Raw genomic sequence first — 18292 nt, 5'->3', positions numbered from 1 at the left:
GTGTTTTCTTGGGCTGATTTTTTTTTTATCTTACTGATAGGTGCATCTGTAAAAAAAAAAAAAAAAATAGTAAACATACACTTATTTTGTACCTTTGCATTTCCATTTCCCACCAACTGCCTTTCAGTGTGTGAAATTTGTAAACATGTAAACAAACCACATACACGCACTTCAGTTTATAAAGCTATTATGAACACTTTAATAAATCTGCGTGAATGTAATTTATTGGAACTTAGTTTTTGAAATATGGTAATTTTTCCATGATATTCACATTTTCCGAGTATGTATTAATAACTGTAACTTCTGCATATATTTTGGAAAACCTTTCTTGGGGTCCTTGTGCTTGTAAGCACTAAGTGATTGCAAAGTTCGTAACTACCTAATCTCGACCCTTCGTGGTGTGGTGTAAGTATTGTCTCAGCGGTTTCCACCTGGAAACAATGGCAACTAAAGCCGAGTCCTACATTTTCACGACCATAGCTAACATGTAAAACAGTCTATGCGTGTTATTTGTCAGGGAAGCTTAAGCAGTTAAATGTAAGGATTGGTTTTGGAAGGAACCATTTATTTCAGATCTTAACCTTTTTCTTTGTCTAGTGGCTCTTGTCAACTTTGTATTCCGTATTGAAATAAATTGGCTTCACGAATCTTTGGTTCGCATCACTGTTCAATGAGATGAAATGTCGTGTGTGTGACTCTACAGGAGTTCCTGGGATACCTGCAGACATTTAAAACACAACCGTCTCTTTTTGTTGGCGGAAGGAAAACAAATACTCAATCAAGCAGCACTCTTGCTGAGGTGGCACATCATTTAATCAACCTTGGCTGTCGCTGAATGCTGTTAAGTGTGGAACACATCGACTGCTGATAGTTGTCGGGGTGTCATTACAGCCTGCGGCAGCCTCCGCGTCCCACACTGCTCCGCTAATTTATGCCGTCTCATTTTACCCTTTGCAAATTTGCCGTACCGAGATATTGTCCCATTGCAAATTGAATCTCATAGAACAGTTTTTTTTATTTACCCGCCCCCTCCTCCATTACCTGAGCTCACTGAGGTACACCGCGTCCATTGAACCTGCCAACACAAAATTGACCTTCATTAAATTTTGTTTTGCTCTCCTCTCATACAAAGATTAGGATCGTTTGTCACTTCTGTCTTTTTGATTGTATCCCGGTACTGGGAGGAAATGACAGCTGTCCCAAATTGCATTTTAGTGAAGGTCCAAATTGTGTGTGTCTGTGAGAAAGGCCTCTTTCATCCGTTTAGAGGGGCCAGTGCGAGCTGTCCTCTTCCAAACCACAGACTGTAATTAGATCATGACATACAGAACTGTTGGCAAAGCTAAACAGAGCAAAGATGGTGATGCAAATATACAATGGTTGGATTAAAAGGGGAGTTAGGGCATTCTTTTTTCTTTTTTTTTTTTGTGGAAATGTTATGAAGTTTTATCCCTTGTGTGTCCTTAGACCCTCTATGGGCTTACTGAGTTCACAGATTCATAAATAAAACTCGGGGCTAAATTAATTTGGGACCTCTAATTTCCAATCAGAGACATTGTGGAAGATGAATAAGGTGCACAAGGCATGACTGATGACCAAGACTTGAGGAACTGCAAGTGCATTTAAGAGGGAGGAGAAGATAGCTGAGCTAGTGTATGGGTCCGTTTCTTTGTGCGCATGTGTTGATGTTATTATGATAGCCATTTTCTCCTTAGAGCTCAGGTAAACAACGCCATTAGCAAACAGTTCCTGGAGTGTAACCACAGGGAAGAACCACATCCAGGAAATGGGTGTTCCATTGTGTCCTCTGTGACCCACAAATAGCATATACTTAAAAAAAATTTGCCATTGACTTGCAGAGATATGGCCCCACCAGCAATTGCATTTAGAATGCACAGCTGGAAATGTGTGTTTCCTGGTGTGTGTGTGTGTACGTCTGCGTGTGCGTGTATGTTAGTTTAGCCAGCAGGGGTTCCAAACAAGACACCAGGCATGTCCACTTTAGTCACCCCTGAAAGCTCCGACCGATCCTCTTTGAACTATCTTCTCTTAAACTGACACATGGAAAAAGGGGAAGAATAGAGTTCCCACATGTACATTGTTCAAATTTGAGCTGTAAAAAGAGCACATTTCTCCTCGAACACAGCCGAAGTACAACTGATAAAATTATTTAAAACTATATCTGTGTTGTTGTTGTTTTTTCTAAACTTACATCCTTTCTTCTGTATCAGAAACGTCGTCTTCTGTCATGGTTTATATGGACACCATGACTTCAACAATGAGGACCACCACTCGACCCGGCACCGTCACCCTGACGACCACAACATCCAGGACTACCACCACCCGGACGCCCGCCACAGTAACTGCAGTGGCTGTGTGGCCGCACACGACAACCACGACGCCATCGCCCGCGCAGACGCTGGTGAACGCCTTGGAGCCAGAAGATGACGACAGAGCTCTGCCTTCCTCCAAGCTTCCGAACGTCAGGGTGGAATATTGCAGTCCCTTGTTGATGATGGACGTCGCCTGGCCGAAGACCAGGCAGGGCACTGTCGTCAAGATGCCCTGTCCATCAGGAACCATAGGTAATGCTGGTTTGTTCTAATGCCAGATCTTTGAAGATTACTAAGTAGACGTTTGTGTTTCATTAACTCTTGTTAGCTTGCCATTTGTTAAAGACAGAGAAAGTGTGCAGCAGCCTTTTGCCTCATCCAAGAAGGTTCTGTCTTTATAAACCATTTTTCATGATTTTTATTTATTTATTTTTTTTGGTCAAGTAAGATGCAACTAAAGTGCAGGAGCCTTGTTTTTAAGTCCATGTAGAAACTGAAATTCGCCCGAGCTTTGCAAGTTGTACTTTCTATCATAAAATCCTGAAAATGAGTCGTGGCGTGGAGAGGGCAGTGATCACAACACCACAGATCTGCAAGATTTATGACTAATCCCAGACAAGCTCAAACGTATCTCTGTTGGAATCAGAAAAGCTAGAGAAAATAGTGTTTCTCTATTTCCTCTCTCAGAGAGGATGTCAATATTCTCCTTAGAAGAACCGGTCTGCTGTGAGTTGCTTTTGTTTATATTTACACTCCCTGCGCAGCCTACACGCGCTCCCTTCCCGTCTCCCCCCACTGACTCTTTATTCCCGACTCGACGATGCGGCGCTAAAGATAGCATGATGTTGAATTTGTATGAAAACTAGTTACTAAAACATCACACGACTGTAGTTGTGCTCTGTGCTTCACTGCAGGATAGATGTGAATAATTATAGCTCATTAGTCTCGATCAGGCATTAGACCTTTCTGTCTGTGGATGTTTTCTGCCCGTCTTTGCATCGATACTAACGGAATAAAGTCAAGTGTAGTTTCAGATGAGATCAATGTTTGACTGCTGCGCATTTAAAGACATTCTCTCTAAAAGGTTAAAAACCTGAGAGCATTTTTTTTTTAATGGTTCAGTTTAGACAAAAAAAAGAACAAAACACCAAGACTGCTGTCAGCCAGGATTCTTCAATAAAGATTTTTGTGGCAAGAAAATCAATGATACTTGAAAAAAACCCTTAAATGAATGCTTTATACAGTCAAGAAGGAAACACGGACAAACAGAAATGCTGGTCTAGGAGTACTTCCATAGGAAAGGAAAGCAAAATGAGTCATTGGCAGTAATTGCCCCGTCAATGGCTCCTTCCATGCAGAAGACAATGCTAAACATGGGGACTCTCAGATAAGGTGTACCGTCAAGTGAAAGAAAATCAAAGCAAATACTCAATGTTTATGGAAGCAATAGCTCTATCACAGAATTAATTGCAGCAACAGCTTAGTATATGCTTCCTTCAGAGTGGAGATACATGTGAGCACACAAGCACTGGGTCAGGGGTATTTCTATGAAGAAAGCATATAAAGCATACTAAATTAATGCAGAAATAGTTCTTTCAGTGGTTTTATTCAAGAAAAAAATTTGGGCAACCCAAAGAGTCACAGGGCAACAGCACCAAAAAGTTTTTTGTTTTTTTTTGTTTGCTTGTTTGTTTTGTTTTGGACAGTTTCTGGTTTTCTGTCTTTTGATTGCTTCTTAAGTTCGGAAATCTATCTATAAAGAAAAAACAACTAGAAAACAGTCATTGGGCCGTTGTGTGGTACTGTCTGTGGAAGGGTCTGCTAGTATTTCTATGCATGAAAAGCGGAGAGAACACAAACGATGATGGCAGCAATAGCTTGATTTATTTTGCATAACAGAAATTAATTTTTATTTAGTATTTAGTTACCTACTGTGGTAATTTTAATTTGACAGTCAGAGAAAAAAAATGTTTTCACTGCACTTTTTCTTAAAAGGGTTTTGATTGTTTCTCTTATAGTGGAACGAATAAAGCATTTGCTTTGCATGTGGCAATTAGTAAACCGCAGTGCTTGCGTATACTCTTCAGGTGAGGTCTAACCACACCTGCACAATGGGGAAAAAGAGCGGTATTTCTCCGGTATGTTCAAGTTCAGCTCGGGGCCCAATCCGTTCATCAATCAGCGCACCGACAGAGTCGCGCACATGTACATGTCGTCTTCATTAACGGGACAGCGTCAGCGCTCGCCGAGACCTCACTAACAGCCAACACATGGTGCAGATAAGAGGAACCGCCGCCCCGCCTCCCCCTCTCGGCGCTCCCTCTTCAAAGCCGTCGCACTTCAGACAACACTGTCAAGCAGAACACGGCCGCGTGAGCTTCCTCTGCCACTCTTTGAAAGTTTTCCGAGCTCCCCTTCCATCGACGTCTTTTCGTTCCCTGTCACTCCCGTCTCTCCCCTCTGACCCTCCCCTGACTCCCCATCCGCCGTCCCCCTTTCTCTTTCATGCTCCTTCGTTCTGTCTCTCAGCGTAAGGGGAGGGGGGAGATGCACAGTCACTTATCTTATAAACCCATCAAACACAAGGCTGTCTGAGGTGGACCGGAGAGGGAAATTATATGTCAATCAAAATTTATATCTGTTAATGCAGGTTGTGTCGACCTGCAACAACACTCTGTCCCCTCTGTATACAAGAAAGAGTAATTTAATGTCGGCACACAGCTTCGCTGATGTAAGCGGTTGAAGCTCGGAAGGTCGAAACAATCTCGATTCACATGATTTCTTGAGCCTGTACCTGTAATAACATATTCGGTTCACATTTAAACCAATAAAAATCTTATAGATGTCAATAGGTGCAACAAGATTAGAGAGGCTTAACGTATAACCACACAGATTAATAAAACTCTGTATCGGTAAGTGCATTTGCAGTGCTCATCTATCAGCAGAGAGTTTCCTCCAACCTGTTAAATTGACCTTTCCTCGGGATTTCAGCCTTAATTGGCACCTATTTTGTTGCATCTGCTTTCTTATGCAGGACTTGAGCAGCCACAGGAGCAGACACTTTCTGACTTCTAATGATTAAATACTGAGTGCGCCTGGACGAGTCCGGCAGCCAGCCTCCGCCGAAGCGGATTCGTTTTAGCCAGTTTACGATAAAACCATCCAATTACAGTCCTGCAAATTCCATTAATTGGATCACTTATAAATTTTGTTTCTTTGGACAAGTTTTGCAAATAAGAAAAAAGGGCTTGACATACAGAAGCCTCGGGCAATAGATGAGGAACTGTAAGGCATTGTGTGGCGTGTCAGTCTGTAATGGGAAAACGGTCGAGGAAAAATAGAATGACGGACAAAGTACACACGCAGAACAAAAGATGTTTCTCGGAGTCTTTATAACCACTTAACTTGGTGACTTTCTTCTGTCTGAAGGCGTGGCTTCATTCATGTGCTTGGGCCCAGAAGGATACTGGGACCTCCAGGGGCCCGACTTCAGCAACTGTACCTCCCCTTGGGTCAACATCATCAATCAAAAGGTAAAAACTACAACTTTCACTTTGCACCATTTTGGTGTTTAATTTTCTTTCAGTGTCTTTGTATGTATTTCCAAACGATATTGCAAATCCAACATGCATCGTTACCTTTGCTAAAAGATCAAAAAACAACAGCACCACCTTCATATACTATAAGCAGAATGCTTTTTATACTGCCTATGTATAGGACTAGGTCAATGCTATTTAAGTTTAAGCTAATGCTGTAAAACCTAAGCCAAGGCAAGTTATTATTTTAGCACAAAGTGTATACAAAGTTACATTAATGACAGGAATTGATTCAATTTTACAGAAATGAAACGCATGACAACAATAAACTCATAAAATAACATTTGACTTTAATAGGAAGACTTTATAAATCTATTGTTTTTAATCCTGATTTAAAGGAGCCAGGAACAGTGTGCACATGTCTCTTGCTTTAAGGGAGTCTGTTTAAAAATCTGCAGAGCATAAAAACTAATTGCCGTTTTCCCGTGTTGCATTGTGACCCTAGATATACCGAGTGACCCCTGTTGGGTCTGGCTCGTACCGACGAACGATATTTTTGAAACATTTATTGGCCCAACACTATTCAGAACCTTGTGAAAGATTTTAAAATTAGTCCTTTCACACACCAGGAGCTAGAGCACCGATGCAGGACTGGTGTACTGTGATCAACTTGGCAACAGCCTTTTTGAATGAGCTGCTGCTGCTTGATTATTTTTACTGAGAACCATAAAGACGCCATTAAAATAATCCACTGGAAATAAAAGCGTGACCTAGTTTTTCTGTCTTGTTTTATCTACCCTTTATTTTTGGCAATGTTTTAAGATAGTGGTATTTGGAGTAGACTTTATGTGGCTTTTGACATAAAGTGTACCACCCAGAGATATTATTGATACACAAGAACAGCGTACATGTGAGTGAACAGGATTTGTCTGCTCACATTTATTAAAAAAAAAACTAATAACTACAACAAAGTCCGGCAGCGTAGTTCACTTTTATGTGATGCTGAACATTTCCCGTTTGTTTGGGTCAAAGCCTACTGCTGTTCTTAACATGCGTAGCTTATTCCTCTTTTATTATAATTGGGGTACATTGTTTAATAAAATAAACAATAAACCAATAAATATCGTTGGTAAAAAAAGACTTGAACACTTCAATTAGTTGTTGCCAGAAAAACAGGAAAGCCTGGACGTTTCGGTAGTGGTTAATTTGAGTCTGGACGGGATAATTCAGAAATGTTTACCAACCTTAGAAAGGTTAAGAAAGACTTTGTCCTTTCGCCCTTCTTGTCAGTTCTGCTGCAGCGGCTCGCCGTACAGATATTTGTGTCGCATTCAGTCAACTCTGCTTTATGTTGGTTTCGTTCTTTGCCTGCTCATAATTGGTCAATTAATGTAATTGATTAGCCAGACGGTGTATTCCATAGAAAGCTGATACCTCTGTGTGCATGCACATATGTTTAGACTGGAGTGAAACCCAATCCAACAAACCAGCATAGTGTAATGGACTCCTGCGGGTAAGGCCCTATCCACGCCGCCGTCTCCTCTACAACATGATACAGCGGTTATTGGCTCTCCATATTGCTCGAGCACAAATGACTTGCATCTCCTGCTCTGCAGGCTATTATGCAAAGCCTCATTTCGACCTTCCTACACTTCAATCGGTAATCAAATCAAAAAGAAGAGATGGAGAAGGGGACGGCAAGCGAGGATCCACGTTTCAGGTTATGAATTGCAAGCAACGGTAAAAAACGTTCCACCTGAAACGTGCTGCGCCCCGAGGCATGCGTGTTACACCACTTATGCTTTGCTCTATGGCAGGAACTCAGCCCATTAAGCCAACAGCAGTCTGCTGACATGAATGGAGAATGGCTATAGTGGAGAAAACTAGCAGTAGAAGAAATAATCGGCTGCGCCTGTGCATGGTGCATTCATTCCATTTGTTGACAGCGATGAAACTGGAACATAAATAAACAAACGCAGCAGAGTCGGTTTGCTTCTCTAGCCCTGCTCGACAGAAGTAGTGAGACGACTTTTGTGTTATTCAAATCTACAACAAAGTTAAGTTGAGAAAGTAATATATGTATTTTTAGGATAAAAAAAAAAAAAAGGCTATGAATTTTTTTTTTATATAATTTAGAGGATATGACAGTTGAGCGGTACGCCTGTCTTGGTGGAGGAAGGAAGTCTCTAATGAAGATCAACCCGTCAGGGATTTCGAATGCCCATCTGCCACTTCGTTATTTTATATCCATACCCATTGTCCTGCGAGTATCACAGCTCATTACCAGATGGTTTGGTAGACGAAATGAGAAAGGACGATGTAGAGGGTAAAAAGGAAACGAAATGACAACCAGACAAGCAGAAAGGGAGGGGAGAGTAAGAGACACAAAGGAGGAAGCAGAGATATTTACCCAGCATTCTCAGCTCTTCTCATTAGGAGATGAGCTCAGGGAAGCCGAGGACGAAAACATCTTCCAAAGACGTGTTCGCCTGCACACACACACACCTCTGTGAGGACCAATTTAAGGAGCCTAATTACTTCCCTAATAAACTCACAGGCAGATATAGCAGGTAACGCTACAAAAAAATATATATATATGTATATATATCAGCATGATCCAGTTTTTACTCACGTCTTAGTTTCCAGCATCTCTTGTCGTCGTACGTTGTTCGTGAATTACACCACAAAAAAAAACAAACAACACAACACCCTCTTTGTAAGGATGTGTAGAAAAGCTACATGCTCTTAAAATAATTTTTTATTAGTCTGCCCGTTTAAGTTGATCGGTCCCCAGGAACTTTTAATTAGTATTAGCTTACTTCCTGTTTTCATGGAGTGCAGATTCTTTGAGCTGCTTTTTAGAATAAGATAGAAAGACGAGCATGGCGCTCAAATGAGGCAGATTTGTGATATTTGTAAATCAGAAAATGTCTGAGAGAATAGCTGCTCAACTAAACTTGCCCACGTTTACAGTCAATAATTGTAAACAAGCAAACCTGAAGGACAACCCAACGTTTTCCAGCCATCAAACCCACTGAATAAACAGTGAATAAAAAGAAAGAAGATCCAGAGATTTTGCTTTTTTACATATCTTTAGCTGAAGTGCCAATAAACATGGAGAGTACCGAAACAATTCCTTTGTAACAGATCAAGCTTAAAATTAACCCAATCAACACATCGCCTATGTTCTGAATTAACACCACACAAGTTATTTTGTTAAGACTGTAGAGATAAACACCACTGAAGTTACCTTTTCCAATAAGATGTACTGCAGCCGATATGGAAGTGAGTGAAATGTCTCCTTTGAGCACAGGCTGTGTATTGCTAAGCAGACAAATCAAAGGGTTTGTGAACTCTCACTCTAAAGCCTCAGCTTCGGTGTTCAGAGGTGTTCTTATCAGTGTTTTTGAGCTGGAAGAAAACTTGTGGATAATTGGATAAAAGTGAACCGCCAGAGAGTGAGCTTGTTTTTAAACAGATTAAAAACTTATGGGAACAAAACAGAGCAAACACAATTGATAAGAGAGTAATGGCTCGTGTCTAATAAAGGAAGCGTTTATACTTTGAAGCGGTTCTGCCTGAAACATAAAAATAAAACTTAAAAGCTTTGTCTTTTTGTCTATAAACTCTACATTTTAGATTTTCTTTTTTTTTTTTTCTTTTTTTTTTTACATTAACCAGGCAGTATGCAGATGTTTTGTATTATTCTCTACCCCAGAATGTACAGAATGTATTTTATGCATTGCAGATTATACATATTCCACTTTATCACGTTGTTGCACCTCACTAACTTCAGTGTGTGTGTGTATTGTAGTTGTCTGTTACAATTAATAAACATTGGTGAGATTTTTTTTCTTCTTCTCTGGTTACTACAAATTATTCCATATTTGAAATTTTCCTGTCCAGAGGCATCACTGTGCTACTCTATGCTCCATGTAACTGGAATACTCTTGTTATCCTGGAGCTTATTTAAATATTTCTTTAAACTAGAGAAATATATATACATGTGTATATATGTGTGTGTATATATATATATATATAACACACTCCAAAGGCTATATGTTCTGCATCAGTTTCATAAAAGTATAATGCTGTCTGGGGAAATTCCCTCAATAGTTCCATAATTGCGTGCAGATATAATATCTTGCCCCGGTGTACACTCAGCCGTGTGAGACAGCACACATCTCTGCATACACACATTAATTGTCTGCAATATTACAGCAGTTGGGGAAAAATTGCAGGTCAAACTGTATTTATTTTATGGGGTAAATACTTGTAGATTCCAATTTATCATGTATTCCCTTGTAGCCAGTGAGCAGGTCATGAATATTAAGAGAGGATACCTCATATTTGTTTTTCAGGAATAATGCGTGTTGATGTCTTCTTTACAGTACTTTTTTTTTTTCCTTTCTTTTTTTCCCCCCCAGATAAAAGCCGGAGAGACGGCAGCCGTGATTGCCAGAGAGCTGGCAGAGCAAACCAAGAGCAACCTTCAGGCAGGCGACATCACCTTTACGGTGAGGGCCATGATTCAGCTTGTGGATCTGCTCGACGTCCAGCTGCGGAACCTCACGCCGGGTGGGAAAGACAGCGCAGCGCGGAGCCTCAACAAGGTACCGAAGGGAACCTTTTTTCTTTTTGGCTCTCCTTTAATTCACTTTTCTTTTGCCTTTAAATATATCCTGACAGTCTAACAGGCTGGATAAACATAACCCGCAGGAAACAATGACCTATTGCACTTATTGTCACGACTGTTCAGATCAACATATTTCAGGGGTCAGAATAAAAATAAAACAATTCCAGAGAGTTTACGCCACTTGTTATTCGAAGGTAAATTTCATGGAATTTGACCTACTTACCATGACTTTAGTCAAAGAATTACAATTAGTTATTAGTTTATATTTATGGTGCAAGTACAAAAGCAGCTATTTGACACGTTTATTTTCTCTACTTAAATTCTGTTGTAATTTCAAGTTAATTTCTTATTCTGCCTCGATCAGAACTAGCGTCCAGCGAAAATAAGTTATAGTGTTGTTAAAAAAGTGCTTATAAAGACAAAAATCTGTCTGTTTTCTACAGAAAACCCTAAAACGGATGGAGTGTCACCCAAATAAGTGCCACCCATCGCTATTAACGGGATTTAATAGTGAGAAAACCCAACCCAGTTTAAACCTAATAAGCTGTGACAGAACTTACACTTTGTCTATCAAATCAACCCCAAATAGCAGTGTGCACCCTCAAATCCCCTCAGTTTGCAGTATTAACTTTAAAATAATTAGAATTTTTAATATCTATTAAATAAAACCATTCAGCCACATACACATCTCAGTTTCAGCTCACGTGGTTCTATTATTTTCAGATTTGACCTAAAGTTTGTGCACTGTAATAGTTTCTGTTAGGGTTATGCTTCTGTTTGGCTTACATGATGGGAAACCATTTCCCCAGAAAAAGCAGTTTTTCTTCCTCTTTGTTTCATCCAAATTTCTAAAAGGTTTATGAGAAGGAAGTTTGTTTATGGGACAATGCAAGGTAGTAGCTTACGTTAGTATTTTAGTCATATTCAATAAAATAGCATTGTTTTTTTTTTCTAAAATTTTAGAAGATGCTACTCATATTTAATATGTGTCAAAAGCACAATAACTTAACCCACCGACTTCTCCCTTTGGTGAAAAAACATTTATTGTGCTTGATCTAAACAATGGAGGTAAACAGTTTTATGTTTTTTGGACTGCAAGCTCATTATTTTATTCCCTAACTCACAACAGTCCAGTAAAGTGAATAAATAATATTCCTGTTATAAGCAGTAAACATCAGTAAAAATGTACTTCAGTAATTTGCTAGGACCACCTGCTCTCTCATAGGTTTCTTTTTATATTTTGCTGCAACAGACACAGATGTCCCCATTGAGATTTTAGTGGCAGTTTTCTCCAATAGAGAGGGATGGCTGTAAAGCAAGACGAGCAAATTTACATTGAGGATCAAGAGGAGTTTTTAACACCACTTCAAAAAAAAAAGTTCCCCATAAAATAAAACATTTAAGGTAGAGGTGCCAGTTTGGAGATTGTTTTTGTCTTCGTTTCTCCTATAAAGTAGAGGATAAAAGCAGCAGCCGTATTGAGTGGAATAATGCGAAAAGGCTTTTACAGGCAAGATAATTTATTTAAGAGGTCAGAGGGAAACCCAGGGATAAATTATTCTCAACCCACAGATATGCCGTCAATGTTTGCAGCACAGTGGCTCTTTGGAGAAAAATGACCCTTTAGCCTTTTCTTGTGTTGAAGTTCCATCGCCATTCAACGCTCTCCTCTAGAAATCTTTTTCATTGCTCTGGCAGTGGTTGATGTTTTCCTCTCAAGTTCAATCATTTTGACACAATCTGCAGTGAGCTAAACGAATTAAAGATCTTCTTTTTTTTCCCTTTTGGGCAGCAAAGCACAACACACTGCCAGCTGACAATGAAAGGATTGAATTGGCAAACGCCGAGATCAGTGTCGTTTTTGTGATCAAAGGGTAACTGGCTAACGGGAAAAAAAAACGGGACTTTTTCCAGAGGAGTGGGCCACGATGTTGGCTCCTTTATAAGAAAGTGGTTGTCTTTGCTGTTAATTTTATTAGGATTTAGCACGGTACCAGACCCAAGCTCTTAAAGCCAAACAGCGGCTCCGGCGTCTGCATCGAGACTCGACTGGAATCGTTCATTCCCTGTGCATTCACTGACTTCCGCTGTCGGAGTCTTTGTTAGATGTAATTTCTCAGGTGTTCTAAATTTCTCTGAGCGTTATCTCCGCTTCAGTGCTGGACAAGGTTTAGACGCTAACCAGCTCCCTGGTTGCTCTCCCAGGAAATGAAATAAAATGAAACCAAAATCAGGTTTATGAGCGCCTGGAAGCATTTCCCCACTTGCACGCTGTCTCATTTCTGGGCTAATTAACACATGAGTTTACACTGTTTTGCCAAGATGTTGTGTAATTAAACCACAGTTGCTTCGCAGCATTACTTTGCACTTTGTAGTGTCATAAATTCACATTTCTTCGAAAAAAAACGTTACTTTTTCCCTCCCCCTAATTAATCCATTTTTAGGAAACCGTTATGGCAAATTGGATGCATCTTTACTTACGGTCTCCTTCGCCATGTTTGGTAAATTGGAAAAGTATGAAGTAATGTTCTGTGAGAGTCGTAATTATTCATCCAGCTCTTTAGACGAGACGGGTTTTTATTGGGTTCTAGGAAATCCCCCTCACATTTGAGAGATCACAAATTGCGTTTTAAATAATCTGTGAACAGCATAGAAAATTCTAGTCCAGGTTAGCTTTTATTCTTGACTAACTCCAAGTGGGTCGACATGCCAAAACCCATTGAAAATCCTCTTCTTTGTTTCCAAACAGGTTTTAAAGATCCTCAACTTAATTCACACATAAAGATAATGAGCCTATGTACAGATTATAAACTGGAGATAATCTCTTAGTGTTTGTCAGTCATTACCTGGGTGTTACTAGTGATGAATGAAGTACATCTTGTATTTCTAGACAAACAAAAACTTTCATAGATCACAAACTCTATATTAAAGAGTGTGTCTATATAGTTCAAGTTTACCCAGAACTATCATAGCTCAATAACATAGGGGTATTTAATGCCCTTTAGGATGCTATTGAACCATACATAAACATTATGTTGTGTTAAAATTCATTAAATACAGTAGTAATAAAGTCAATATCCAAAATGTGATTTTTATTTACATGAAACTGTCAATACTTGTCGGGAGACGTTTTTTTTTTTGTTGTTGTTGTTGTTTCTTTGTTTTATTAGGAGCGCTCACAAAGTGATGGATTTAATTTCCTAGATGGGTATTAAACCGGAATGGACCTCCAATGTGTAGCTTACACTGGCACGTTGTTCATAAGACCTCTGTAGATCACAAAACCCGTCGGTGCAACATCAAATCATCAACTGCAAAGAACCTTTTATAGACCTCTGTGGCAAAACTGCAGAGAGGCATAGATCAGGGGCAAAGGAGTACGATCATTCCAAACCTTTGAGTGCTCCCAGGAGCAAAATGACCTCAGTGATTGCAAAACGGAGCGAGTGTGAAAACATTAGCGCTCCTCCTCAGGTTGGCTGTCTAATAAAAACTAGGGCAAACAGGGATTTTATCAGTAAGCACTCTAACGGAGCTGCAGATTGTCCTCCGAGATGTGAGAACATGCCACGAAGATCACAGCGGCAGTTCATCAATCAGAAAGCAGACACACGAGAGCCAATCTACGCTTTCTCAAGTGGCGTTTAAAAGACTCTTAGAACATGAGGGACATGATCATTAGATCCCAGGAGACGAAAATAATAATTATTTGCTAGGTCTTAACATCTGCCTCCGAGTTAACGCACGCAAACTGTCACTGCGCGACTGGTCTAAAACCAAATCACTTAAAACGCATCCAGGTGTAAGAACAAGGATTCCCTGTTACAGGATTTAGGATTGAAGTTTTTGATCATAGACGGACGTAATTCTATCTGCGATATAAAAGAGAAATGTATCTAAAGATATTAGTTTCTTCTCTGAAAAAGAAATTAAAAAAACATTTAACTTCTGGGTAACCTTTTTTTCACATCTCAATAAGTTAAAATTGTCGGTAAAAAAGGAATTTATTTCAGTAATAAATTCAAAACATGAAACTTAGATATTGTTGCACACTGAATGATCCTCAAGGGACTCTATGCAATACACTGTTTTTTATGCAGTCCATCTAAGTCTAATGGTGAAAGCACAAGTGTAAAATATCCTAAGTGTAATTTTGTTTGAGTTGTTGATTTTTTATTTTTTTTTGTTGTTGCTAACTTTTCTTTGCATTTCCTGTCAATTGCAGCTGCAGAAGAGAGAGCGCTCGTGTCGATTTTATGTCCAGGTACTTGGATGTAATTTTCCTCGTCCATCTGTCATCACTCTGTTGATATTGTCATAGTTTTCACCTCATGTTTTGAAATCTGGCCTTTTTGAAGGGACATGAGTTAATAGCAAAAAAAAAGAAGAAGAAAAAAAAAAAAGAAAACCACGTGAAGCCAAAAGTAACAGCTTCAAAGTGAGTAAATTCTGAATCAAAGGGCCAAATTTCATTGTGACACATTTCACACTGCTTATTTCACACGGTTGGCTCCCTTCACTGCAAACGCATGTCATAGTAGCCTGTTTCTTAACCCCGAGCATGTAATCCATCCCTTCATCTGCAAGAAATGACCTAAATACAGTTACCTCCTATTTAATAAGTCATCGAAAGCCTTCACCTGCTATGATTCTTCCTGCTGCATAATACATACTTGTCCCAGTTTACAAAGAGAGGGGGTTAGCTCCCCTTTCTTAGCGTTTTCTTCAAGACTACTTTGTGATTTCGTAAGCCCAGTGGTGACGTTTACGCTGTCATCAAAAACATTTCTGCCCTGACGAGAAAACGGGTGAAGTTGACACCCTCTGTCTTCCACACGGTTGGCTCAGATGGCGGCTCACACACCAGCCAGATGTTGTTTTTATATGCGTCCTCTGTACCGCTTGTTTCAGCTCACGTGTGCTTTCAGCTCCTCCGAGGCACGTCGGAGGACAATTTGTTTTCAGTCTTTGAGCAACGCTGCACATGAGACGTCGAGGTGTCATGTATGCTGCTGTGTGCACTTAGGCAGGCTGTGCGTTATGTTGCACATTAGTGTCTTAAGGAACTTAAGAAACCCAGATCAATATTTGTGGTATTCAAGACTTTTCTCATTGTCAGCTAATGTGACTAAAAGATGTGTATTAATATGTGCATTCTGCATATTTCAATTGCAATCATGGGTTATATGTTAGGCCAAGATTTAGCTAGACAGACCTTTATTTCTGATGAAAACAACTGAAAATGTGTGTTTATTTCTTTAATTACTTGCATTACAATTGTAAAATTTTCTTGGAGAATTTGCTGTTACACCAGTATATGACTTTTTGGTTTAATTTTTAAGTTAAAATGTAAAAAAAAGCACATTTTTGTATTATATTTATTTACAAGAATATTATATTCAATTGAAGAAGCTAAAAGCTATAATTTGAGGCCGCTGGCCTGCGTGCTAAAAGAAAAACAAAGCACATCCAGCTGTTTTCTTTTGACAATAAGTAAATGTTTCGTTGGTGTCAGGAAAACGAGCTGCTTTAAAACCTCCTAATTATTAAGTCACAACCTGACGGCACTGTCCCGTTACCTAGCAACCTTAACTGGGCCCAGTCTCTCACCAACCCAAGTGGGAGCTCTGCTCACTTCGTCATTCGAAGACGAGCACATTTGGTCAACTGGCTTTGCTGCTGTATGTGCTGTTCAGGATCTGCTGGAAAAGACACGTGTTTTGTTGTTGCAGTGAACAACACATGTCCATGCAAGAGCAGAGCTACGTGGCTTCATTTTATTCTTAAACTGTGATTTATCACATGTTTTTAATGCACATTTTATACTATCACAATCGAAAATGTTGATGGAAACAGCAAAATCTGTTGCAATGCTACAGATTAGACACGGCTGACCATTCAGAAATCACCATTATGTTGCTTAAGCTGCAGAGAGGAAGGATCTCCTATAGCTTGTTACTAAAGAAACTCTCAAATGTAGCAACAGCATCATGGATGGGGCGGAAACGTTGTGCATCAGTAATTTCTTTGGCACTGGTACTGCACAGGAAGCCTTCCCCAGCTTCAGGTTGAACATATATCCCATGATGCATAGCACCTCCAGAGCCTGGAGCTGATGGCATTTGGACCCGTCGCTTTTCTCACCTCGATCTCTAGTAGCTCATTCCTCACCTGAAGTGTTTAAAGGAACAAAATGGCGGTGGTGAAGGAGGGACTGTTGACTGGAGTCTCCTGAATTTGAGTCAGATTAGCCCAAAAGATCATCACGTCTGTCAAGCTTCATTATTGGTGTAGATCTTGATTTGATATCCACAATCCACCGCAATATCAGTTCAATCAAATTAGTTGCTGCCAGTGTTCAATGGATGGCTAAGCAGTGAAAAAATAAAGCTATTCTTTTTCATACATATAAATAATTTGACTCTCAACTTTATTGTGTTGTACAGTAATTACAAATTACAGCTGTTTCTCTGTGTTCTAGGGTTTTAGTGGAAAATAGAAAATGCTAATCCCTCTCTATTCATGCAGCACTTTAGTTTAGCTATTAGCTTATCAGCATAGGCTGAAAAAAAAACCCCTCCAGAAATCCCTCAAAAACTACTTTCTTCACATTAGTTTCTTTTCTTGGTACATTTCAGCTTTTGCAAAAAAAATAAATACTTAAAGGATTTATTCAACGTTAATATAGATGGCTGCACACGCAGCTTAGCCGTAGCTTAGCTAGCTTGTCAAATTCAAACAACAATGAAGTGACTTTTTGTTTGACATATCGACACAATGGAGCAACGTCTGTGGCCAGACGTAAACACAGGGATTGACTGCGCCTACTGGAGGCCTGTAGAGGGGGGGAGACTTTTATTGATTAGGGAAATTGGGCAATGTTTTCGTCAACAGGACCCTTGTGGTTGTCATAAGTGGGGTAGGCAAAGGAATACAAAGCAAATGAGAGATGCACCTGCCTCTGCTCAGAGGACACACGTGCTGCTGAAAACAGACTGTTACAGCGCTGCTGGGAATACTGTAGGAGTTCCAGGTGTTGTTGTTGTTGTTGCTAAGGAGGGACATGTCCTAAAATAAAATACAGGGTTTGATGAATAAATCAGATAAAGAGAGATTTTTTTTTTTCTTGATTGAAGACAAAAAAAAAAGAAAGACACTTGAGATTTTAAATTTACATACGTGAGCGCAGAATTTAGATACGGAGCTCAACCTCGGTTTAACTTGTGCAGATGAAATGCCGATCCTAGCTCTTCTGAATCCCTCTAAATAGTCACATCTGCTGCACATCACAGCCAATTTGATCCCACTGAAGGGATTTGGCCTTGATACGGCAACAAAGTGCATAATGATCCACTCTCTTATGTTTTGTGTTCCCCCTGCAGGAATGTTCCTCTGTTGTGGCCTTTGATTTTGAACAAACACAATAAAAATGGCGCCCGGCCTCCCTTCACCTTTTTAGTCACTTTAATGGCAGCTTGTTTAAAGGCAGCAACATTATGGCTGTCCAATTATTGTGATTACGTCTATTCTTGTTGTCCGTAAATCAAACACAATAGCGTGTTTGTTTTGGGGGCTGATTTTAGGCGGAAATATGAACTGTGCGATTTGCAGTACATTTTCATGTAACAACATAAAAGTGTACCATCTTTTGCCTCAGTAGGACCCAAGTAAGTGTGAACATTTAAGACACGGGGAGGACACTAAGCTCTGACCCTCATAAAAACAACTCCTTTTGCTCAAAAAGAAGACCAAAGGGAGTGTTGGATGACCTCGAAGCGGCCGAAACC

At 39.8% G+C, this 18292-nt stretch overlaps 1 protein-coding gene across 22 annotated transcripts in view; it reads left to right on the top strand.

Moving 5' to 3' along the window:
* LOC103480667 (adhesion G protein-coupled receptor L3) overlaps window positions 1–18292 on the top strand; it is a 275386-nt gene that overhangs the window by 190457 nt on the left and 66637 nt on the right. For 17 of the 22 annotated variants that reach the window (XM_081599528.1, XM_081599529.1, XM_081599527.1 and 14 more), the window contains 4 exons: window positions 2232–2585; window positions 5763–5866; window positions 10297–10482; window positions 14731–14769. In XM_081599528.1, coding sequence (XP_081455654.1) covers window positions 2232–2585; window positions 5763–5866; window positions 10297–10482; window positions 14731–14769 — 683 coding nt within the window. The remainder of the gene's footprint in view (window positions 1–2231; window positions 2586–5762; window positions 5867–10296; window positions 10483–14730; window positions 14770–18292) is intronic. The other 5 variants (XM_081599541.1, XM_081599532.1, XM_008435717.3 and 2 more) reach the window with 1 other exon arrangement.

Source organism: Poecilia reticulata, chromosome 18 (genome assembly GCF_904066995.2).
Source record: "Poecilia reticulata chromosome 18, P_reticulata-male-v2, whole genome shotgun sequence".
Taxonomy (NCBI): domain Eukaryota; kingdom Metazoa; phylum Chordata; class Actinopteri; order Cyprinodontiformes; family Poeciliidae; genus Poecilia; species Poecilia reticulata.
The sequence above is the reverse complement of the archived record's forward strand: the minus strand, read 5'-3'. Positions and strand labels throughout refer to the sequence as shown.